Source organism: Onychostruthus taczanowskii, unplaced genomic scaffold (genome assembly GCF_017590055.1).
Source record: "Onychostruthus taczanowskii isolate IOZ18803 unplaced genomic scaffold, ASM1759005v1 scaffold21, whole genome shotgun sequence".
Lineage (NCBI taxonomy): Eukaryota > Metazoa > Chordata > Aves > Passeriformes > Passeridae > Onychostruthus > Onychostruthus taczanowskii.
The window spans coordinates 4480643-4507791 of NW_024499351.1; the positions used below are offsets into that span (position 1 = coordinate 4480643).

The window sequence follows — 27149 nt, forward strand, 5'->3', positions numbered from 1 at the left end:
CAGCATCAGTATCTGACTGCTATTAAGCATTAGTACCTCCCCAGGTGCAAGCATCAAAGCAACTATTAATGATGGATGTGATTATTAATAACTGGTTGTTAAAAGAATGGAGTAATCTAAGGAATTCTGGACTTAGAGAAACAATTTGGTTCAACAAACTATGGGCCAAACAAAGGGTTTTTGTTCAATAAATTTTTTATTGCCTTTCATTTATTCTATTTACAAACAACATGGAATTTCTTGGCCTCATGATACAAAGCAGTACTATAAACTGTAGTCTAGCAACGTAGGCATCATCGTGGAAACCAGGAAAACGCTCAGCCTGCTACTATAGCTAGCATTTTCCCGTTCAAAATACTATTTTACACATATAGGACACTTATAAAATGCACTTGCATGTAAACACTGTAGAAGTCCTGCCATTTTAAAGTCTATACTTAAAAAGCTCTAAGTACATGAAAAAATAGAGAAAATATCTAATTGATACTAATAAGGCATTTTAAAACTACAAACAGCTCTCTTTATTCATTTTCAAAGCTAATACTCTGCAAATACAATAAAATCTGACATTTCATATACATTCCTGCTTTATATTTTTATATTTTAAAAGAAGCCACCTGTAAATACTATTTTCTTTTGCAAAACAAAAAAAAGGAAAAAGAAAAAAACAACAAAACAAACAAAAAAATAAAACCCAAAACCACAAACAAATTACAGTAAAACATAAAAAAGTTCTCAAGTGGAAAGTTATCATTCCCAATGTTCTTGAGCTATTCCTTCTTTAATCATTCTCTTGCATTCTCCTTCACCAAACTTGGTCCACTTAACAGTAGTATAATTTTTAAATTTTTCTTTTAAGACTCATTCAACAGCTTAATTAGAGCTAAGAAATTCTGAGGTTGATAAAAGTTTCTGTACTGTTGCCATTTTGACTAAGGCAGAGGAGATGAAAGTGAGAAAGGTATTCAGTGCAAAGTCAGATTTGTGCCATTACATAAAATGAAGTCCAGTAGGTGTAATATTCACAGATACCATCGATTTAACAATCTTTCTTGTGGGTTCATTTACTTTCACATAATAAAAGTGGCCTATCATTTAGGATACAGTTCATAACACTACAAAAAATTACTACTGTAACATAAATGAGATCAAACGCTCCCTGAATTTTTTTTCAGAATCATGCTAAGTGGGATTTGCTTAAATTATAACAGCTGTTTCAAAAAGAAGAAAAAATAAAAATAAATATTTTATGTGGCACAATCTTACCACTTTACAGGTACACTAGAAACAGACTCTTAAAGCATTTTGATACTCATTACAATTTTGATTAAAAGGTATTAAAATTTATATATAAATTATGTGAAAATTGGTTTGGATAAAACATTTGAGAAAATTCTCAGCATTAATATTTCTTGTGGAGTTTAAAATCAAAGCAAGCTACCTTTATAAAATACCAGGACACCTGTGATACATCCTCTGCCAAGTCTCTGGCCTTCTACAGTACACACAGGTTTGTCAACTGTGCAACACCATTTACAGTTTATTACAATTAAATCAGTCAGTCTCTCTGTTATATGAATCAAATTCAATTTTGTATTATTTATAAACTGGGGTTTTATTCTGAGTTAAAATGAGCTATATTTTCCAACCCTTCACCAATTCTACATGTTTAGTTGTAAAACATTTACACATTTGGGGATTCTTGCTTTAAATGCAGTGCTTATCTCTGGAAAAACAACCCAAACCCCAACAAAAAACCAAAATTATGCAAAGAATAAAAACTACTTAAAAAGTGAATGCAGTAGTACTACAGAATCATCTGACAGTAAATTTAGAATTTTAAAAAAACCAAAAAACCACCAACTTTAGACCCGATGAATGTAGACAGATTTAGTGACATTTAACTACATAAAAAAATATTTCCACATTGGAAAAAGAAGTTATTTCGGTTTGCTGACATTGCTTTTTGTGGCCATAGCTATAGAAATATCCTGGTGACAGAACAGCCAAATAGGTGAATATGGCAAATACTGACAGTATTTTAATTCTACAATATAATTTCAGTAAATTAAAAAAAAGAAATAATGCTGAACAAAGTCATCACCAAAACCTTTTAAACTGTTTTTTGCAACATCAGGTCAAATTTTCAAAGACAACCAAATCATTATCATCAATTTCTCTTGACTGAGATTGAAAAAAAAAAAAAAAAAAGAATATTAAGACCTACTTTCTTTTTTACTCTTTTTTTTTTTTTTTTGGAAACATGGGCTGTGACATTTAATTGATTATATCCTGTTGCCCCATTGAAGAGTTCTCAAGAAATGCGAACAAGCCAATGGGCTGCAAATAGTGGGCAGTGATATAAAACAATCTTACAGAAAACTAAAGAAGTGTCCTGTATCAGCTTTACACTTTCTGTAAAGCCTTAAGATCATATCAAAGATAAAAATGTTACATAAATATACCAAATATCCAGGAGGGCCCCATTTACTGTATTGACCAGAATCTGTATTCTCTCTTGTAGTTAATTTATGGAAGGTTGTGAGAAGTGTGGTCAAAGTTAGGAGATGTCAGATCTGTCACTGGAATTTGGCTTTTGAATATTACAACATAATGGAAATCTGCACAACACTGATTTGGATGAGAGCAGAATAATAATACTTGGCACATAATGCTTTGCATCCTCAAAGCCCTGTACAAAACAAGAACCCCCACAACACCCCTGTGAGGTAGGGAAGTATTATTATCCTTATTTGACCAATGGGAAACCATACACAGAGGGATTAAATGACTTGCTGAAAACCACAGTGAGTCAGCAGCAGGGACGGGATAAGAATTCATCCCCCACACTGCTTCCTAGCCAATGTCAATAAACCGAAAATATCAGTTTTCTCAATAAGCTTAATAAACACTTCATTCAGGGGTCCAAAGGCATGACACTTGAGGAACAGGAGAAAAATGAAGATTTACTTTCCATTCAAGGGTTAAAGAGAGATGCCCAAATATTGGATGTCATCTCACCAACAGGTATTCAAAAGTTGTTTCTCCTTCAGGTTACACATTTTAGCAGCAAAAGGCAAACACCAAGAAATAGATTTTGGAAAAAAACCCCAAAACCAAACAGAAACCAAAACAACCAAAACACCCTCCCTTCCCCTACCCATACTAATTCAAACTGAAACAACTTTTGAAGTTATCTTCACAGCCCTTACCTTTCTGAATTCAGTCAGGTATCTGAGAACATGCATCCTCCTCATAATATACAGTACAGTGGCTCAAAAGTTTATTGGAAAAAAAGGAATCTAAATCTTCAGATTTCTCCAAACACAGACAGGAGGCATTTATTCCTTTACTTCTTTCTCATTAAGCAACCATCCATTCATTTTGTTTTGCAACACCAATCTGATATTTCCACGCCAATTAAAAGAATGAACCGGGGGCAGGGGGGGAAGGAGGGGAACACGACCAAATTAATTATTGCAGCACTGATTTCATAGCGTTTCCTGATGCAGATAGATGTTTCATTTTTAAAACTCAATCAGTTGTAGAATTTCTGTTAAATATATCAAAGTGTATATATATTTAATTGAGCTGGGAAAGCCAAGTTTAGAAATATTTTTTAAAACTGCAAGCATTCCCAAAGCTTTAAAACATTAACTGTCCAGGATTTTGAGAAAAATCATGAATGGGTCAAGACTGGGTATTTGGTTAACCAGCTGTGGTGTTGCAAATCTCATGTACACTCAAAGCACTTCTTACAAACAAGAACTGCAGAACTAAACTAACCTCGGTCTGCGGTCACAATCCTTTGGTAAGGATGGACACGCATATCGTGCCTTCGAACTTTAGTAGCCACCGCACCTAGTTAAATTGCAATTACCAAGACAAAGTTAGAAAACATTCACAGAAAACATTAACAGCAGGTTTATCAAAATGGATTTAAATGATCATTAACTACAAAAGTTCATTTTAAGAAAAGCAACAAGTTAAGGCACAGTAGTTTCAAATCTTAATCTTAAAAAGAAGTTTATCTGTGCAGATTAATATTGCATTTATTTTAAACATCCTGGCCTTAACCTGTTTAATCCATTCATTTACAATCCCAAAATTACAGTATTTCATGAAATCTATTAGACCCAAGCACATTTAAGCTTTACTAGTCACATATTCACTGAAGTGCCTTTCTTGCAGCAGGACTATTTTAAATAATGCCATCTTTAATACTGACAATTATTTGCTAACCTTAAGATCACTTCCAGTTCTACCACAAAAAAATAAGTTTTAAAGCAATTCTTCAAGCCTACAGATTGTGATTTTAAACTTTAAGTCAATAAGTATGAACTGCAATGAATTAGGTGATTAGTAAAGCAAACACTATATAGAACACTTAGCAGTCAGTATACTACTATACACTCATAAATTACAGCTACTCTGTAATAATAGGACCTAATCCAAATTAATAGCACTATTTTATTTTAAATCTATGTGCAAAAAAGTGCAAGTAAGTCACTGACTGCTAGGCCAAGCTTTTTTCAAGGCTGCTGAAAACTAAGCATTTGTTAAAATTCAGATCTGATGAAGGATCAGTTAAGACCGTTCTTGAATTCTTAGCCTTTCGTTGGGAAAGCCATACCTGAAGATAAAAGGAAGGGAATTGAAAGTTAGTCACCAACTAAAATTTGATCCCAACACCAACATCCCCAAAAATACTGACAGGGATGCATTTCTCTGCCATTTTTAACAGAATTATTTTAAAACATCTTAAAGGTCCACCACACAAATGGACAAAATACTATTAAATGAGAATGAGTATATAACAAAACTCAATGCAATCCAAATTTAATGCAATTAACTCCATCCAATTGCTCAGATAATAGAGCAGATTTATTAAGAATTATCAATTCTAGGCAGCTAATGTGGGAGTGTGGGGTTTTTTTCCCCGCTCCCTTTTCCTTCTTTAAATAACGTTTTTTTGACGAGGTCTGGTTTGGGCAATACACCTCACACAGTTAAGGCCCAAGAGTATACAACGGTTTCAGATGCCATTTTAGAAGTAATTTTCATTTTTCCCTCATATCTCTTTATGGGAAATCCTGCGAGAAATCCAAGTTCCCTGCATTGTAATAAACTTTACTCTGGAATGCTGTATTTCTTTACTTGCTATTAACTGAATTCAGGAGAGGGGCTTCCCACTAACCACTAACAGCTACTTTGCTGAACTCTCTAACTGTGACTTTACCCCAGGATGTACCACAACTGGACTCACAGACTGAGGGTAGAGGAGCTAGGAGGAATATTTACATGTTTGTGGGAAATTAATAAATGATAATGTTATCATATGCTTGCAGAATTTTGGCAGCGGGTTAACTGACAACAACCATAAGCTGACAGACGTACTGCATACTTTTGTCCTACTAGAATTTTTGTTATTGATTCACTAATCCTGCAAGACAGAAGTCTGAAATACATTTTCTTTTTTACTGTACATAATGTGGAAACATGCACACATAGAGACAACTCACCAAGTATTTGTCACGTGAAACACTGATTTTTTTTGCAACACTTTCAACAAAATATTGACTTTGAACCTTATTGTCCAGTGTTCATTACAGATGTTTAGAATTCGTGTAAATCAATAACTGCCACTGAACAAACTAAGATCAAAGTCCTATAAAATCAACATTATGCAGCACCAAGGTCATATGCAATTCAGAACAAACTGAAGAGAAAAGATTATTTAGATTCTGGAGAGGGTAGGGAAGGAAGAAACTATTGGAACTGCTTGTTCCATATTGGCCAGTTAAGTGAATTGTCACTGCTGCTTTATCATTCTTGCCTTCACACACCAAGTCAGTGGTCTTGAGATATTAGGAACGATGGACATTTCAATGCAACATATACAAAAGAAGCCATCAGTAAAGTTGCTAATTTTATTGTCCTTTGGTGAGAACTTGGTTTGCTTTATATTCATTCACTGAAATAATTTTCTGCTCACAATATAATTTAGTGCTTTCTGACACTGAGATTTATCAGTTGTGCACTAAATAAACAAAAACTCCAACTGAACAAAGACTTTTCCACTCCTTCCAGTTTTGCTACAAATATGATATAGCAAAATAAGAAGCCCTCTCTTGCAAAAATTGCTGGATGTTAATTTATGTTTATACAAACTGCTCTGTTATTCATAGGAGCCCAGACAATACATAACAGACCTCAACTTGTATTGAGCTTTTTGCCCCCTTGCCTATGTATCTACCATCTAATATCATACAAACATTAAGACTTTCTTTTTGGTAAATTTATTAATATAAACTAAGCACACACATTCAGGAATGCCGAACACATTTAAAACGTTTAAGAGCTGCACCATTTGAGCAGCTCTCCTGGGCGGTTTTGATATACCCGAAATAAGTTTGTTGCTTCAGCTTTTTTTCTTTGAGCTCCATGAACCTCAACCCCGCAAACAAACACAACAGAAGCACAACACAATCTCCAGTCATCCACGCACAAAGGTCTTACCTAATACACCACTAGGCTCAATAGGGTACTCAAGGATTGATGTAGCTGGTGCCAGCGTGTAGGGGTACTCGTATGGTGTGTAAATTAAACCGGCCTCGGGTCCGGGTGGGACTATTGCAGCGGTGGGATGAGGAGTTCCGTTTGGCATGACAGCGGTTTGTATTTGTCTGATCAAAGGCATTATGGTAGGGCCAGCTGGCGTAGGAGTACGCAGGGCAGCTGGTGGGAGAACAGGCGCAGGCCCAGTAATAATCCTTGGAGCCTGGGCTGTTGCTGCAAGAGAAAAGGCAAGGGCTGCTACAGTAAGCAAAGAAATTCAGAGGAAAGTATGGAGATAGCAGTACAAAACGTGGAAAGAATGGGAAAAAAGGGAAAAAGTAGGAAAGAAGAAAAATAAAAGGAAATCATTAGTACATGCGCTGATCACACAGTGCCAAAGCACACCATTCAAATGCAAACAGCTTTCCATTTTCCAGTGTGATTAAGTATGAACATGCAAAATAAAAAAGCCATTGTAAAACAGTGAGGTAGATTTCTCAAACAGGTTACACAGCACAAAAGCTCAATTTAGACCACATTTCTTCATTTATGCTATCAAGACTGCATGAGACTGAGATGCATGCAGGAAATACAAGGAAAATACTATCACAATCAAATACAGAATACAAAATTTAGTGTATCTATAGAGTCCACAAACACTCAGTTATGCAGAGCTGTTGTGTGAGTCTAGAGTTTTTGTATTTCTTAAAATTGGATTTAAACATATACATAATTCCTATTTCCGGGATCAGTGAAGCTGAAGGTGACCTAGAAACATGAATTGGTCCTATCCTACCCTAACATGAATAGAATAGGTTCAAATTTTATTTCCATATAAAATTTCACCAAGTAACATACTTCCTTTGTATGAGAAGTTCACCATTGCCCTGCTTAAGTTAAAGAAAATAGGTGGTTTTTCTGTTTTGGTTTGGTTTTTTTCTTGTTTGTGGTGGTTTTGTTTGTTTTCTGAAGTGGTACTAGCACATTCAATTAAGTGTTATTTGAAACCTAGCACATCTGCTGGTAACAGTCAATCTTAAAGGGTTATAATTTATGTATTTCTATGCACTACTGTTGATCTACATTGATTTAATTTACTTACAGGTGGCCTGAAAAGAGAAATGTGGTAAAGTTTTTCAGATTTGGTGCATATTTAAAATTATTTTTATTTTTTAAACAAAAATGCTCAGATAATTTAAAACTGGTGCTCAAATATTTATACTTCCTTTCTAAAACAGAAATAAACCAGTACAGCTTCTACATCTTCAACTCTTCAGTAAAATGCAAACACAAAGACTGAAACTCTTATCAAATGATGAGTAATGGCAATCTCCAGTTGAAAAATAAATGAAAAAAATCCATCTTCCCACTTACACTGATGCAACAGACCAATGGGAACAGACCAGACAAAGAAATTGCTCAAATTAATAAAAAAAATGTCTGTGTAAATTTTCCATCAATTTAAGCTATTCTGAAAGCTATTTTAATAATAAATTTGCAATAATTTAGAGACTACCATATATTTAAAATGGATCTAGCTTTAAATATATCAGTGCTCATTAGGGCTGAAAGATTTACCATTACCATTGTAGTCGTAAAAGCCCTTGCTTATGTCCCTTTTCAAATCAGAATAATTACACTGGTGTAAGCACTCTCAAATTGACCTAACTGCATTCCAACCTTTAAACATAATCAACACTGAAATGGGGACTGTGTGGAGAAACAAATTTGCAAATATCAGTAGGTCCTTAGTGAAAAGACTGATTTAACTGTGCTTGCATTTGACATCTGTATCACAGCTACAGCAAAAATGTACTTTTGAACAGTGTCAGCAACTATATTTTCAGGAAGAGAAATTAGATTTTCAACTGAAGAAAATAATTTGTATCACACATAATAGGTATGTGCTTTCATTAGTAGGTGCGTGTAATTAATTTTCAAGTGTAAACTTGTGCATACATGCGTTTGCAAAAGCATTTTCACACAAATGTAATGGAAGTAATCGTAAAAACGGCTCATTACATCACTGATCCGTGTGAACTCAGCTGTGAAATCAGTTGATGAATTGTTGGTAAAACATAACATTGGGGGTACACATGCAAGCAAGATGAAAGGAAGGAATATAATACAGAAAAATGTATTCACAGTATCCTGAACATCTGTAACATTTTAAAATTACATCTCTAAAAATAAAAATGCAAATGAGTCCACTGTCCTTTATATGCTTTAAGGAAAAAAAAAAAGACTGTAAAATAGAAAAATCTGCTTAAGGGTTGAGGTTTTTTATACTATATATATTTGTAAATATTTCAACCCATACATACTGTTAAAAAAATAATGGGGACAAGAAACAAGCTAAAAAACCCTGCCAATGGACGTAACTTATCCCCCACAAATCATTTGCAACTGCTACCTACAGTTTTGTTGGGTTCTTACTGCCTTCCATTCTCCAGCATAAGTTGCCAATGTACATTTTCCAAAGGTAGCTTTAATATTCAAAACCTGCAAACACTTCTAGGGCATTGACCCCTGAGCTCATGACATGCTTACGTGATTTGATGTTGGCATCTCTGTAGGTGCCATTCAAAATCGCAAGCTCCATCAGCTGCATCTTTTTAAGGCTGTCTTCTCCTTCTGCCTGTGTAGGAGAAAATGGGAAGGAAGTCAGGATTATGAACTCACTAATGCACAAGATCTAAGTGACCTAGAATAAAATTGTGCAAGTTTAACCAAGCAAAATACCTGCTTGCCATTAGTCACAAAAGCAACAAACTTTGTCAACTGTTCCATGAAATTAAGTGGAAGTTGCCAGTTGACTATCATTAGGACTTGTTGACAAATATCTTAAAAGAGTTTTGGAAAAAGTTCATAACATAAATTATAAAAATTAAGGATTAAACATAAGTTGCATTTGGTAGAAATCATTTAAGGATTTTTTTTTCCCTCAAATACATTTTCACAATACTCCTAAAGGCATCTTTAAAAAAATTGTATTATTGGGCCAGAGGATGGATAGCCATCACACATTTTAAGCACTGCAGTTTATTGTAATTTGCTCCATTAGAGTCGATACTGTGGGGGTGGGGCAAACAAAAAACATAAACAACAATCTCTGAGCAGCTTTCCAGACAGGATATTGACAACTGCCCTGAGGGTGAATTCCTAATTCTGGCACACGTAGATGTATTCTCATGAGGATGTAACTACTATTTACACAGCACACATTACTCTTGGTTTTGCTTCAATTAAAAATACTTCCCTGAAGTTACCTACTCTATTGATAGGCTGCATGAATACTAAGTAGTGTTCAGTAGAACAATGCTCGCTTTTTCAGTTAATAATAAAAACATTTCTAAAAGTATAATTTCATCTTTAAGACCAGAGATTTTCTATCTGTCTTTCCAAAAATACTACCATTTGTTTACTCTACACTCTATCGAGCAGATAATGTAATTATGATATAGGAAACCCAAGAGGGATGGTCAACATCTACTTCAATGTTAGGTTACCACCTTGCCTCCTGTATGGAATGCCAGGGCTGAAATTCTTATGTTAGATGCATAGAAGGGCAGCTTTCGTGTGAACTGCAATGCATTCTTCCTTTGCTAAACTGGTTTTCTTACATTTTTACTTACTAAATCACACAATATTTTCCAGGTATTTGGAACAGCATTTTCCATGTTAATGAGCTTGTTATATATATTTTACTTCCAAACTATGGATTTCCTAAATTTACTAAAGTCCAAAACACAAATAGTTTTCAAATTTTATCTAAGCAAATCCAGTACTTATAGTGAGGTATGCTCAAGGGCCACGACCTCTTACAAAGGGGACTTTTAGCAGCTGATTTTTATCAACAAATCAAAATCAACATGGTAAGAGATGAGTCAACACTGAATTCCTTTCAAATGTCAGAAACTGAAAGTCCCAACTGTAATACTGAGGACTTGCATAAACACCAAGATTATCACACAGTAAACATTCAGAATATACTGAAAGTTAGACATTTTCTTTGTATGTTAAATACTGTATGACAGGGCAAGCTGACACTAATACTAAAAAAGGAAAGACACATTCAATTACCATCTTAACTAGAAATTAATTGTACAGTTAAGTGCTGTACCATGCAGAAATGCCAGACCCCATAGTCCCACAGCCCTTTTGGAATACAAAATGTGCAGATTCTAGCAATCTTAACATGACACAGAACGTATTTGTAATTTACATGCAAAATAATTTTATCTTCTTTTTAAAATAAACTATTTTTACGTTGCATCTTTGCTGGTAAATTACCTAGGCAATCATGACACAATAAAACCAATTCCAAGTATATTTCCCCATCCAGAGCTCACAAATTCTTGTCATTCTGGATATACCTTATCAAAGTTATTTTAGCAATAAAGATTTTTTTAACACATTAATTAATCTTTTCCCCTCCCCCATAAGTTGTACTTTATTATTTGCTTTTTGTTTGCATTCATGTATTTATTTATTTGAAAGTGTGTAACAAAAAAACCTCCTCACAATGTCAGCTGCATCTCCCATATAGTTCCATTAATGCTACTAAAATTGCACACTTCCTCCAAATAAGACTTTCAGGAGATTGATCTATGCCATTAATGACTTTCAGTAAATGCTGAGTATTACACTCCACTTGCTAGGATAATTTTAGTAACCCTAATCCCAGATTTTGCACCACAGTGAATATTTCCCAATATAACTATTTATAGGATAATAATTTTAAGACAGAAAATATTTTTACCATTTTGATATGGTCAGAAGAAGGAGATGTAAGTCCAAATAATCATTCTTACTTTATCATTTTCCTATAGGTCACTACTGCTTTCTATTAGAAAAGATGTTGCAATTACTAGCCTTTATGAATTATGTTTATGGAAGTAACACTGGACTTAAACAAAGCAGACCAAGTCCTTAATTTTATTCTTGAGATTTACTTCTCTAGTCTATGCTCAGCAGTTGATAAACTTTTCTTCTTTTAAACAAAACCCAAAATACAACATCATAAAATGTTCCTTTAACAACTGTATCAGTAAAAAAAATCAGCGATGCAAGAAGTGGACTTGCATTACCAGACATTAACACTGCCTTCTGGTGCTTTAATTTTTAAAGCATTTATTAGACACAAAAAAAACCCTCCAACCCCAACAAAAAACCCTTTCCACCACTTTGAAAAACACGTGTAACGATGACCACAAGATCATGGTTCCGGCTCCTCCCAGAAGATGGCACTGTTTGTTGCACAATGCCACCTCAGCAGGACATGGGTCTACCCTACCAGTGCTGCCCAAAATCCTCGCACCCTTGGAACAGTCACTTCACCTCTCCTCATGGTGAAGTCACGGGACCCTTTGGGACACACTGTCGTGTCCTTCACTCTCTGGTACCAAGCTCTCCACTTGCACATCCTTCACCAAGAGCCAACCCCCCAAATTTCCAAGAGCTGCTTCAGAGCAAGGGGCACATGTTTTTCCCTGCCCTATCCTCTCACTTCCTTGCTGACAGATGATCAAATGAGGCACACAAGATCTATCTTACCTCCAGGCATTCCTGCAGGCACTCTCTGTTAAAGCAAAGAGAGGTTGCACCAGGGACACAAAGGCAATCTCTAAAGGGACAGTACATTACCTGTACAACAGCTGCAACAAAGCTCAGTCATTTGTACCAAAAGGAAGCTACTTTGAGCAAACATCAATAAGGTCACTTAAAACCAGATTTGCATTACTAAGCTGAAGCTCAAGTGATTGACTCAAACCTCTCATCCTCTTAAATCTCCAGTGCTTTCCTTGTATTTATCATGTACAATATAACATGCAGATTAAAAAAAAAGCCTTAAATGGTATCTTGAAACATAATTCTTTAAATGTAAGCAACTACTTGCAAATGCTCACTGAATACAAATATGGAAGAGATGGAAGCAGTAAATCCTAACAAAGCCAACTGTGCACAGACATCACTGGGTGCTGTTCTGTGAACACAAAGCCTGTAACTCCTCACAGCAGCTCAACTCTACCTGGGCTAGCAATAAATAGACCTAAAGGAGACCAAATGCCAGTGAGGACTATCATTTTAAGTAACTTGCTTTTTAATCTTTGTCAGTGTAGGATTAGAGTTACAAGGCTCAAAACACAACAAATGCCACCTACATGAAGTCTCTGGGAAACACGTCCTAAAAACCACGACTTCAAATTAAACACAGTGCTGACCACACAAATGCCCATTAAAACAGCAATCGTCTTCCCTACTTTGTACCAACAGTTTCACAAAAAAAAAGAATGAAGTAAATTTATTATATGACTGATATTAGTAAGAGCTTGTTTCATATCCTGAAATGGGGAGCTTAGATAAAACACTCCAATGAATTATTTTCATTATCAATGTCCAAGCTGTACTTCAACCACAGATATCCCAAGACCTCCAGAAAATCCTTTAATTTTAGGTACTGAAATGCCTCTGATTCTCATGTGCATACAGTACCCTGAGAAGTATCATACACTTTATCTTCTTATTTATACACAAAACATACATACACTAGAAACATTTGTTATCCAGGTGGAAGACAGACAGGCATGCAGACTCCAAAGGTAAATGCCTTCATTGTGCAATGTCAATGAAGGACTTCAGCAGATGACAACAGTTTTCAGAGGTGAAAGGTGGACTGTTAGATTCTGTTAACTCTGAGAAGCCTGTAACAAATTACAGCAGAGAAGGAAAGAAAGACAGTATTTAAAAGAAGCATGAAGTAGCAGTGTTTAGGATAGAGCAGAGATCCATGAACTAGACCTATGGAGACAGGCAGTGGCCACACTGCCCGGCCATACTGCTGCCAGGCCCAAAAGGAGCATCACTGCAGCTCAGGTAATTCAGAAACCAAGCAATCCACTCACTTGTGTCATAGCTGGGATATCTTATTCTGACAGAGCTTCTTGAGCCTTACAGCCTCATGCACATAAGTCTCAAAATGCTAATTTTCACTATTACCAGGGCTGGAAGAGAAGGCTTTCAACACATTTCTACAAACATAGGTGCTTTCCCCATATAATGCTCCAATTTCTTTTAAAGTAACTGCTTTGGAAAATGTAACAGATACCCTTCTTTTTCCCTACATTCATAACAAATAGATCCTCATATTTAAGTGATGTCAGTGACTTTCACAGACAGTCTAGCTTCCAGATGTCATGCATTTTGGATCACGTTTTTGCAATCCTGTCACATCCCTATACTTCAGCTGAATTCTCATGAACTGAAGTGAGCCCAGCCCTAGGAAAGGCAGCAGACAGTTTTATGATTTTGGACAAAATGCAGTGAAGTATGGCTTTGGGGCCCAGTTCTTTATAAGCTGTCCAGGGCAGTCCTTTCAGGCTCAGACCAGGAGCAGCAAATGGGAAGAGAAAATGGTGGTGAAGCAAAACAACAGCCAGATCAGCCAGGAACACAAGGGCCAAAAACCAGTCTCCATCTTCCCCTGCCAACTGCAGCAGGCCTGTCCTAGCAGCTCATGGAAAGAATGACCAGGGGCCTCAGCAGCATGACAGCACCAAAGGGCACTTCTCTCCCAAGCACCTCAGCAAGCTCTCCTGCAGAGCTGCCTCCCTGCCTTCTCCACATTGCTGCTGCTTGAACAGCAGCTCTCACCAGCAGCTTTCTTGCCACCCTTGGAGAGAACTCTTCCAGCTACCAAACATTTTGTCCAAGTCCATGCACCCTTCTACACATTTGCTTCAAGTAGAGAGAATCCTTCTAAGAACACACAGTATTTTTCAGGATGCAGGTAAGGCAATAAATAATTTTACATGCACTCTAAGCAGAAGGGCAGAGGACTTAGCAGTTATGGAAGAACACTATACTAATGAACAAGAATAAATACTTAAAACTCTTCCTCAAACAGAAAAGTAATTTAAAATTGCCACATAAAATAAACATAACTTTTCTACCACCTGGAAACACACACATTAAATATGAAGACTTTAATTATTCTTTAGACTGCACAGTATATCTGCACAGTATAAGCCATCTACTATTTACTAATTTAATAGGAATTTTGGTAAAAAGCAACAGCACCACTGAAATATTTTACTGTGATTGATCTTATCCTACTTATCCAGGAAGCAGTGCTGCTCCTCAGGGGTCTGTCACCCTGCCTTCCAGCAATCCCCAGCTGCTCTGCAGCCCAACAGCTGCAGCTTGGAGGCTTGCACTGTGACACAGGCTGGACTCTCAGGCTCTAGAATGCTTTTATCTCCCTGACAAAGAAAAATCTTCCACTGCAATTCACTTGCAGATGAGTAAGTACTCCTAACATACCATGCTCCAGTCAAACAGTCTTTACACATGAATGTCTCCATTCAGAGACAAAAACCTTCCATTCATGATTTATAAACAAAAAAACCTTACAAATATTATACTAAAAATTCCTAGACATACATGTATTAAACAAAAAACCAGATCTCAGGCATCAATACATTGTAAAATACACTACAAAACACACTGGAATTTTTGAAGCTGAAGTATATACGTTTAAAATCCATGTTTGGAAGATTTTTTTCTCGCATCTTAGTTTTTGAAACTGATGTATTTATAGTAATAACATCCTAGACAAGATTACAGGTGTAAAAGATGTAAAAGACAAAGAAAGAGCTTTTTTTGTAAGACTCTGAATGGGAGTACTTCAACTATTAATCAATTACCTAGTGCAAGAGATTAGATTTTACTTTTGTAAAGGCTTTTGGTTCTGGTAAATTAGTCTATTACTCTGTATTAAAGAAAACATCTCATCCTCCCTTTCCCTCAAAAAAATCTGGCAGAGACCTTCAAGTTTCCCATGCCGAGAATGTAAATATTGATAGTTAGAAGTTGCTAGTAAACATATGCAACAGACTTTCTCATCCTTGATTATACACTTCTGAGGGTGATGGAGCAGAAATCCTACAACATAGCTTTGTTTGTTTTGAGGAGAATCGGTCAAAGAGGTCTTTTCTGTCACAGTTTGGCACCTATTCTTATGTTAGAGGAAACTTTCCCAAATGCTTTAACGACAAAGACTTCCAGACCAGCTGTATTTCTCAGAGTCCTGTCCATCAACAATCCCATGGCATAGAACAGGTGGTAAAACTATAGCTCAGATATTTCTCTATTTCCTTTTCCACACTGACACACACTGCTATGGCTATGAGGACAGGCAAAGATAAATTAGCATCATTATTTCTTCTGGGCAACACAGTCTGCTTATCTTCTTCAAAGCAAGCTCTCAGTTCAAATGATATGCAAAGAAGACTTGTGCTGTTTCACTTGACAAATTCATTGGTCATAATGTTAAAGATACACTAGGGGAAAAAGACAGCCTATCTTTTTACACTCCCCATCACCTTATCTGACATATCCCTGTCTAATCATGATACTTGGCTTACCAGTAATACTTTTGGAGAGGCCTGATGCCCTCCCTCCCTTCCTTTCCATTTCTGCACAAAGAAAATACAGATAAGGCACAGAAAATTGGCAGATAGTGTGTTTTACAAGCCAGACTGAAATACAGCATCAGTGGAACTTGCAAGTTTGCTTCACCATATGTCTCCCTAGGTACTAGTTGGTAGCACACTGGGGTGGGGAGAATTTTGCTTGACCTTAACAGGTCAACGTTTCTTTAGGACAGATGTGACAGGCTCATATTTAAATCACAGGGTTTTGGACTTTGAAGGAAAAAAAGAGAAAAGGTCACCTGGATAGGTTAAATCAGGCCCTCAACAATACTTTATTTTTAGAACTTGCTTTTTGCTTTGCTTTTTTTTTTTAATTATCATTCCTATTTTCCTTGCACGTCTGTTTTACTGTTTTTAATAAAATCTGTGATAAGAATCTCTATACACCACACTGGAGAGCTTCAGCAATGCATAAAGCTCCAGAACAGGAATACAGCTTTCATGACACACATACACACACTAAACCCCAAAAAATTCTAAAGGGAAAAAAAAAGTTTACAGTACATTCTAAAATGTTTTGAAAAGGCAGAATAATACTGAGATGCATTCAGATTTATTTGCTAGCATAGACATCTGCTGATATTTGTATTAAGATTCAAATGAAATACCTATCAATCTAAAGGCATCTGTGCAATCTAAAGCATTAGATCTATTTTTAGCAATGTGCAAGCCCAGCTTAAAAATGTTCAGAGCTGAACACTTCACTGTTGGTATTTCTAGTTTTGGAATGCTAGACATTCAAAATTCCTCCTCACTGGTTAGTTAAATTCTGAAAACAGCAGTTAAAACTACAAGCACAGTGAATGAGATAGTACCAGGCAAGCCTCATACAAATTTCCCACATATGGCTCTACCAGCAACATCCTGAGCTCCATCAGCATCCTAGGAATCTGAAGAGAGTAGAATGCAAACACGACCTATATTATGCAGGTCTTTATTCCAGCTGTAGCCTTTGGAGCAGACTGAACAGTGCCAGAACACTCAGATAGTGTTGACACATTCCACTTTTATCAGGACAAATTATTAACCCATCCTGAGTTTTCAGTAAATTATAAAAACAATTTAACTAATATATGCTACAAAACAACCTATGATCAAGGTGGTTGTTCTAACAGGTACAAATTAGAGGCAGTTGTTAGAAATACATCAATGGAATGATTAATTAAAATATTTCAGTAAAGCGTGGCCTGACCTGCAACATTTATTCTCTCTGTCATCCTTTGAGGTCTCTATTCAAAGTCTGAGTTCATACACTTGAAATAGCTGTAAATTCCCCTGAACTGCAAAGACACCTAACTCAAATATTGAAGTGGGTGGGTACATGGGGGCAAGATGGGGCTGGAGATCCCCATTTAAGGGTTTCAAAACTAGTTTTTTGTTGCAAACTCCAGAGATCCAATACTACATAGTTTTCTTCCTAGCTATGCTAATGGTTTACTACATAAACAAAGCCTCTCATTTTCAAAATGGCACTGAGATATGACTGCATGTCTTCATATGGAAAACATGCCCAGTATGTTTTGAGTCTGTTCCCACCCAGAAATAATTAAAAAAAAAATAAAAGAAAAATGACATTTCATATCAAATTTAGTAACCAAGAAAGAATGCGAGGAGTCTCTCTCTTTAGAGCAACAGAAGAAAACTAACTGCTGGTGACAGGGAGCACAAAGACTGTTGCTGTAAATTAGCACATGTCGAAATTTCAAGGGTATCTTCTCTCATGTGTTTCATTAAACACAGGATTCAGGGCTGCACACTACCACATGGGAATTCAAGCTGCAGTAGTAACTTCTAAGACATTTTTATCTTTAGCAGGAGATGTCCTGAAAATGTAACAGTGACTAATTAAAATAAACTACTTTATTACAATATGGACTAAACCCATGAGTTAGGCTTCTCCAGTTGTAAAATGTCAGTATTCAGGGAGCAGTGGTCTTCCAATAGCTTCTTCAACTGTCACACTTACTGCTCTACTCTTATTTTCAACAGAAATCCTGACAGCTAAATGTGATATAAAAAATTTGCTTCTGCAAATTTTCACCTACACTGCCTTTTGCAAAATACTTGCATTAACAGTTTTATTTTCAAAATGACTGTTTTCTGCACACACACAACCTCTAAGGTTGAGGCATGCAATGACTGCTTCATTCAGAACTTCACATTAAGCTACCATCTAGAGAAACAGCATTGTTTTAAACCTAAGATGCCCAAAAATTTGACCAATTTAAGTTTTACGTTTCTAATTGAACTAATGAAACAGAATATTGGAAGTTTAAAAGGAGATGAACACTGAGTATATACTTGCACTAATTTTCAACAGCTGCTAAAAAGTGAATGAGTACTAAAAAGTCACCATTATTTCCAACTGCTTACATGCCTACAAGCAGCCCATAGCTGTGTTGAATCTAACACCACATGTGTGTCTCATGTGCACTTTACTGGTACTCCAATACCAATGTTTAAATACTGTTTAAAAATCAAAGTTAGCTCTTCCACCAACACCACAGATGCCTCTCCAGTTCTCAAACTCTCAGAGCTGATGAAGTCCAGAAGAAGGGGGTGATGGTATCCCAGTCTGCTCTTGTATGGCAGCTAAAACCCACTTTCACACAGCTTAAAAATACGGAGAAGTTAAAAAACTAATTGTGTGCCTTCTCTTTAGAGCACAAATATGTCAATCATATGACCTTCCATCGAAGGCTCGGGCGGCTGGAGGCAGTGTGTTGCTAGGGAAAGGCTTCCTCTGCTATTTACTGAGCCTTCTTTTCAGCTTTCAGAGAGCAGCCAACCCTTGTTTTCCACAGACAGCAGGAGAGCCGGCAGGGAGCGGCACAAAGGGCCTTTGAGGAGCACCTCTTCCTCCCCGGGGAGCCACACCACTGCTGGGCACACCTGACCAGACACAGCCCTACCCTGTGGCTACCGCGGGGCGTGGATGGCCAGTGACCTTGCCTGCCTCCAGGAGGAAAGGCAGAGCCATCCCGGCTGCTGCAGGCTGCCGGAGCTGCACACAGCAGCCACAGGTATGTGTGTGCTGTGGGGTGTCCGTCACTTCAGAGCACCAGGCAGCAAAGCACACGTTTGAGCACAGACTGACAAAAGGCAGCTTTCTGACTCCTGACAGCCCTGAAAATTTATTCGTGCTGTCACTTAGGAACTGAGCACGAAAGTTCCACCTATCGGTTTTTTGTGATTTTGTTTCTATGTAACAAATTTAGCATTAAAAACATTTTTTAAAGCCTTTTAAGATAGCCTCAATTCACAAAAATACTTCTGATATCTGCAAATATTACGTAAAAATATACACACAACAGATTTTAATTTTTTTAATCAATTCCTTTAATCTTAGCAACTTCAGTTACAAAAGATTAGTGGATTCTTAGTAAATCATGAAAATCATGCAATATTTCTTGTACCTACTCTAGAATAACAAAAGTGATTTTTTTAAAAAATGTAGACACGTAATTTTCCAGTGCAATCACCTGGAATAATTCAAACAATACACAAGTATTGTTTTAATTATTCATGATAGTTCTTGGGGGGAAAAAAAATTGAACCTGAAGCTGGAGTAAATGCCAAAGAAAATGAAACCAACTTAATTTTTGAAGATATTCACCTTTTGGGCTTTGGGAATTAATCACGTACCCACCTTAAGATCAGTATTTCTCATCCAGATTTTGACAAATAAGAACCACCTATTTTTCATAGTGTATTAATATGAAGTTAGTTTCTTACAATATTCCACTTTGTATATGAGATTTTTATTCTGCTAGGTTTTAAGACCAGATCACAAATACTTATTACTGAAAATAGAGTACATCAGCAGTAACAAGAATTATTTTGTTTTGAAAGTATTCCTAGTGCTTTAAAAAAATACCCCTTACATTCTGAAAAAAGATACCAAATTGCAATAAAAATACCTTTCTGTTATCCACTGATTTGCAAAAGGAATTTGTATTTCAGCAATCAATGCTTATAAGATAGTTGCAGAACTTTCCTAAAACTTGTTAAATTAAAAAAACCCAACCAAACAAAAAACCCTAAAGAACAACAAAAAAATCACCCCAAACCAACCCTTCCCTCCCCCACTCCCTGCCAAATAAAACCACAGTTATTATAAAAAGTATTTTCTGGAAGCTGCAGTAAAACCTACACATTTTCCCCCCCTGCCCAAGGCTATTCAGATGCCATGCATAAATAACAAACTCTTCCAATTTTGTATGTGGGCCATGTTTCAGATCTCTCTCACAAGCAAGTATAGGTTATGACAGCTCACATATAGAATTGAGACTGTGGTATAGCAAACATCATCTTCTGTTCAGAAGGTACTGGCATCATGAGGTACCTGACTAGAGACTTGCCAAAATAAAGGACTGGTTAATCTATTTGGAAAATTCCTGAATAAATTGCTGACCAGAACTCCTTCATCTCCTTTTTTTAATAGAATCCTACATTACCAGAATAAACTGTTATATTTTTTTCTATATAGTAATTGAACCTCTATGATAAGACAATTAAGTTCTTTAAGTGTAATCTTCTGTCCTAGAATGAGAGAAGTATGTATCAGGCCTATCTTAAATAATTAATTTGACCATTCTTCCCTGCTGTTCTACACACTAATTTAAAAATCTGCCTCCTCAGCAGACACAGACACTAAAGTAACCATTTAGCAAGACTCACAGTATAAATTTGATCAAATTTCACTGCAAGTTAAAGCCTATATTGGGACAGAAATATTCAAGACCTCTGTGCTTCTCTTTGTTGCTGATCACTGCATGTTTTATAGTGTTGCACCTGAACAGCTTGCTACAGACTCCGGATATTAGACCAAAACTTAATTTAATGGTTTTCCCTTTTTCATTTTTAAGCAGCTGGGTATCTGAACTGTGGCTGAAAAAAACTGCAGCCACTGAGCCATCCTAGATCAATGCTGTCATGTCATGCTCAGGAAACCATTCTTGACAGGATAGTCCTGCAATATTTCTATGCAGCATCTCCCCTGTAGCTTCTAACTAACTAGCTTAAATGCCAGATGCATATTGTGGGACCTTTACAGAGAACAAGCAATGTTGGTATTAAAAATATTAATCCACCCTAAAAACACCAAACTGTTCCCATGGTAACTTCATTTCTTCCTATACATTCCCTACCAGTGCCTTGCCCTTCACTCTCACTCTGTATTGTACTGATGAAAGATTTCCACCTCCTTTCTGAATGATCCTTGAGTCCCATTAAACAAGTAACACTGTCCCATTTCTAGATTTCTGACTCAATTCTGCACATGCTTCTGTTTGAATATTGTTCAAACATGCTGGTTCCCTAAACATTTAGTGTTCTAATCCAATTTTTAGGATAAACGAATTTAGACTTAGATGCTAGAAATATGGGGAGATTGTAGAATTATACTTTTGTATTGTAGTAGACAAGGTGCACAACCATAAGCAAAAGCAGCTTAAAATACATTTTCTACTACAAGACAAATCACCTTAGTGCCTCTTAATCTCCTGAGCCTCAGAATCTCATGAATATTTCAAAATAATACCTAAATTCACACAGTCTTTAATTTTATGGACTATATTCGTATACATAGCACTTTGCAGTAAAAACCTCCCTTAATGTGTGTAAAAACTAATAAATAGGAAAAAAATTCCAAAACTAGAAAAAGTGTATTTTAAGCTTTCAGTTACATGATGTGGCTGAAAAATTAAACCTAAAAATGATGCAAATTTTTGGAGACAGAGTAACTGAAGAATATTCATTGACTCAGCATTAATGGGAAGAGACAAATGAAGTTCTTTTCCTTAAGCCAAGGGAAATAAGGACAACAAAGGTACAAAAGGTGTGAAAAACAAGGCATATAATTCTGAAGCGGTTCAAATGAATGGACAAATTAATGGAATTTTGTTTCCAGAATGTGTAAAAGTAAGTTGCTGTGCAACTGTGCATGATTGAGTTCAGAAAGCTAAGACTTGGAAAAACAGAGGATGAAATGGGAATCAATCAGACAGAAAACTTAGGGAGAATAATTTCAGAGGAAACAAGTTCAGACAAGTTTACCTAGCAAATACAACAGCTGATTCCAGAACGTAAAAAATTAAAATGCCATCCTTAAGACTTTTTCCCAGGCTACAAATTAGTTCAGGATGATTAGACTGAGGTTTTACATTGCTGTCAAAGGAGTCAAAAATTATTTTTCAAGATGCAAAAAGCCTCTCAACTGGCACTCCTGTGGTCCTTTAAGCCAATTTAGCTGGTGGTGGTCACAGTCCTACTCTTTCCTCACTGCTGCTCTCCTGTATCTATCACTGGAACCAGGATTGAACCATGCCAACCTGCTCATCTGGCAACACTTTTTTTTTTTTTAAACCTGTATATTTTTCTGCCAGGTTACAAAACTGAAAGAGCTCACTGCAGACTCACCAGGAGGGGAGGAGAGACTGATGGGAGCTGACACCTCAGTGTGCCAACTGACTCGGTTCCATGTGGAACTGGGAGTCTCAGTCTTGCTAATTCTGAAGCCCAGCAGTTTCTTTTCTAAGTGGAAACCACCACCTGACAACTAAAAGAATTTTTTTTCATATTAAAATATTCAATTTCATTTTTCTTATTCCTCATTCTCTTACGATTATTTTTTATCGTTTTTGCCCATTTTTTCACTTATAATTATTCTCCTTTCTATCTTTCCTCTCTCTTGATGCCAACCTTCAGTGGAGAAACACTATTACAGCTTCTCTTAGCCAACTGTACTGATCAGGCTCCTCCAGGTTACCTTAAAACTATGAAAACTATTCCTCCATTTGTAGATTTGCTCATCCAGAGCAATGGCTACAATCTCAACCATCTACCTAGTACTCTAAATACACACATTCATATTTTGCAGAGATCTTTGAAATTCTTTGGTATTTGCTATCCATCTTCTAAAAGCATTGAAAAAAGTAATTTCAAACCTCTAAAAACGTCATCATCCTAAACTGGCAATTCTTACACCTCACACCAGCAACTTTAAATCCGTAGCAGTTAAATAGTGCATCAAGTAGTTACAAAGCTCCATGTTAAGAAAGTGAAAATAATGCTTCCTGTGATAGTATGAGGACGCTACAAAAACCAATTTCCTTATTGGTATTTTTTCCTTTTTGTGTATTACATTCTTCTATAGAACTATCCCAAGCAAGAGCTGCTGATTTTCTTTAGCCAAGAATTGTATGACTTAGATCATGCATTTTGTTTTCATGTCTCTGCATGCAATGTTAATTTTAGCATAACAGTACATAAACACTTCTGACCTGGAGTTCAGATACCTACAATACACATGCAAAGAACCTGCTGTCAAAAGTTTACAAGTTGGTAAGTGAAAAAATTGCAGAAGGAAACAAACTGTTGGAATCTGAAGATCAAAGGCAAAAGTAATAATGCCCCAGCAGAAGCAGAATTAAATGGAGACTGGATAAAAATACTTTCAAGAGAGGTTATTAGAAAAGAGGGAGTGCCCAGAGAAGAAACAGCTGCTATTCCTACTGGTCTAGCAGCATGCACATTTCTTTGATTCTCTGGATTCCTGGACCAGCAGGAGCCAAGAACCCTCAAAATATAACAAATTAAACACAGAGAACAAGTACTTTGCATAGCTTCCCACTTCTTCCCCATTACGGTATTCCCACCTTTTCTGTGTGCATATCCCTGACATACCTCTTGTGTTCTCTGGTGCTGGGTGAGACATTCAACGAGGTGATAAACGTCTCCAAAAACCCCAGAAAATTTGTGAGTTACTTTTCTAACACTTAGAAAATAAAGTCAGCTCACAGAAACAAATCTGGTTTTTTTTATGATATCCACCCACAAATTAATTAGCCTGCAGCTTCATTCAGGATTGAAACAGAAAGGGGACTTTTGCTTTCATTATGAAACAAGAAGCTCATCACAGGTCATGAGAACATACTTTAGCAGAAATCAGATTCAGCTCTAAGCAGGCTCATCTCAGTTTTACCTAAAACCAGACTTTTTTTCTGTATGCCATACTTTCAGATAGTAAAATGATAAGGTTTCTCCTACACTGCTCATGAGGTAAAGGACAGAATATCCTTTAAATGAAATATCCATCTTCGATCAGGTAACTTGCCTGGTGTACGTTTTCATGAACTGCAGAGAAGGATGTTTCTGATGTGACTGATCAACAAGTTTTAGGTTATGAAAATCCTTCATTAAAAAAAATTAAGTGAAATACTAGGCAGCAATTCCCACCTTCCTCTCTCAGAGGTATTGCAAAAATAAATTTATAATGCGCAGCCCAGATTCAGTTATCAGCAATTTTGAAATCTGAAAACTGTAATACCAATATATACAATTTATTTTTCAGATTTTTTTACCTGATTTCTGTAAATAGCATCAATTTGCACAGGTGCTGTAAGGTATTGGAACTAAGGACCTAAATGATGCACTCAGTTCAATCCAGTACCCCAGAGTCCTCTGTAGCATTGCCTTTTCTATACATATTTTTTAATGCTGATAGTATCCTCTAATCATTTAGAAACCCCTCTTATAATACAGAGCGTAGAAGATTTCAGTTTCAGTTTCTCAAGCCACTCCATAAACACTTAGATAATATTTTTTATTGTAAATATTTATAAATATTGTATTAAAAAATTTTGCCTTCCAGTAACTCATCTAATAAGTAAGAAAGTACGGGGGTGAGGATCAAGTCTGATGGAATCAATTCCCTGACAGTGTTTCTCAAAGTAACTTTAAATGAACAGCTAAAATCCTGAGTATTAGTAAGAGTAAATGCTGCTCTTGTTCCCTTCTAATTTCTTCGGAGATATTTCTAAAGTTTCACAGACACAGTACCCCGAGGCTACCAAACAGCTTCAGCTGCATCATTAGTAACAGTTCAGGAATTTGTTAGAACTTAGCAGCTGTTCAACCACTGAATCACCAGCACAAATTTACTATTTTCCTTTGCTAATTTACAGGATTCCTGCAAGTGATGTAAGATTATATCAAGGAGTTCTAGCCGTATTTTTATGGCTTTAAACGACAGTTAAAATTACTGCCATTACAGCAGTGCTGCTCTCTTTTTAATTAGTTCCACCTCCATATCCTAATACTTACGATGGGTGAAGATTTGAGATATGTGCTAGGAAGGACCATAAGGCAACATTTAAGCCTTAAGCTATATAACCGATATCAATTATTCTGGGGAAAATACTGCATACTGTTTCAAGTATGACATGTCCTTGAATATACACTTTTAAAGCCAGCATCAAAGTATCCAAGCACGTCTCATCTTCCCCCTTTCTTTAAGTTACCCGACCTAAGCGGCTGGGAGAACATGAACACATGCTTCCAAAACAGCGGCCAGCAGTTCTTCCCCAGCCTGCTACAGCTGACTTCTGGAGCACAGCTGAAGGTTAAACAAGCATAAGTGATGTTCATCACTTGAGGCACTTGTGAAAGCACCAAGTCCATCTTCTCACATTTCAATAGCATCGGTGCTGACAAAGAAGTCAGCGGGTCAAAGCCCAACTCCCTTTAGAGAGAAGGCAGGCAGGCCTGAGCTGGGAAAACATTTACATGTGACCCGAGGAAAAAAACAGTTTGAAGGGCCATAGGACCTTATTTGTTTTCCAAAGAAACCTCAATGCCCTCCCTCCCCTTTCAGAAGCAGATCTGACAAGTGTTGTAATAAATATTACATGCACAGAGGAAAGTTGAAATCAATAGCAGGTTAATGTTTATTGAAACAATACAGAGAACCATTTTTAATAGCATTACTTGAAAATAGATCTAATCTAGCAAAGGAAATTCAATTTATGTTTAGAGCAATCAGATGTTGCTTTTTACTTCGGGGATTTGTTGCAAACTATGTCTCTCAAAATGTGCTTACTGTACTGTGTTTAGCAGAAACAGTTTAGCCTTAATAAGCTGATAGTCTGCAAGGGAGCATGGATCAACTTATTCTCATTAAGAATGTAAGCAGCTTTCTAACAGCCTTCTTTGCTGTTCAGCCCATGCCAGAGAAAGCAGGGATCTCTCCTCTAAACCCCGTAATTTATGAGTTTATTCAAACTCGCCAAATTGCTTTAAGTAAACGCCTCTTATATTTGAAAATTCCCATGGCAACTCATTTAGTTTGGCAGGAAGGCAGACCCAAATTCAATCCTTTTATCCTCCTGCTAAACCATTACAATGGTAATTCTGCTCTGACACTCTGAAGAGACTGCTAATTACTGTACTCGGGTCCCCAGACAGATTCCCCATTCAGATCAGAACGGCTGAGCGCGCAGAGAGCAGCAGCAACACCTTTGTGCGCAGGAAGGGATGCACTCTCACATCACCGCTTCTTACCAGAGGTTCCAACACCGCCAAGACAAAGCATCTCCTATCCACTAAGTCATGCAGAACAAACACCGAGGAAGGCAGAAAGCCAGCGGAATGACAGCGAAGGAGGCAACCTAACCATTAACTTCAGCGAGTTGACTACTGAGGATACTTAGTCACCTCTCAAATGAAATTAATTATTCTTGTTATTGCTATTATATACCGCATGTAATAGCCTAAAATACAGCTCAAGGACCTACATAAAATGCTACTGAGTATTGTGTCATTATACTCCCTGTGCAAGAGTCCACTGCCTGCCTGTCATGAGAATGTCCCAGTTTTTAAAAAGCCGCACAGGCCCCTTTACAGCGATATTTATTTTGAGAAGGGGACGTGCAGATTTTGTAGTAAAGCTTTCCCCTCCCCGTCATTTTCAATCGAGAAAAGTGAAGGAAACTTACGACTGCACCCTTTCTCTTTTGCCCTAGCTGTTCCCTCTTTCACTGAAATGAAAGCAGCAGCTCAGTGCTGAAGAGAATAAACATTTGCTGTCCTCTGGACTAACAGTGTATTGGAAAAGCCTAAACGCTGGCTTAACTCATTCTACAGTAAATGAAGATGGTGGTCTGTCCTCCCAAAAAATTAATTTTAGTCTGTTTTGGTCATACCACCATTTCTTTTGGAGAAAGGACACCCATAGTAAACATTACAACAACTTTTCTTCCTTTTTCCAAATGAAAAATTAACAGAACTAGTAAAAAAACTGAATGTGCAAAAGTGAGA

At 36.8% G+C, this 27149-nt stretch overlaps 1 protein-coding gene across 9 annotated transcripts in view; it reads right to left on the reverse strand.

Annotated features, from left to right (window-relative positions):
* QKI (QKI, KH domain containing RNA binding) overlaps positions 1-27149 on the reverse strand; it is a 142656-nt gene that overhangs the window by 595 nt on the left and 114912 nt on the right. For 2 of the 9 annotated variants that reach the window (XM_041404187.1, XM_041404184.1), the window contains 3 exons: positions 9109-9196; positions 6520-6792; positions 3787-3861 (listed from right to left, as the gene is read on the reverse strand). In XM_041404187.1, coding sequence (XP_041260121.1) covers positions 3787-3861; positions 6520-6792; positions 9109-9196 — 436 coding nt within the window. Of the gene's footprint in view, positions 1-177; positions 4634-6508; positions 6817-9108; positions 9197-27149 lie in introns of those variants that run through there. The other 7 variants (XM_041404185.1, XM_041404182.1, XM_041404190.1 and 4 more) reach the window with 5 other exon arrangements.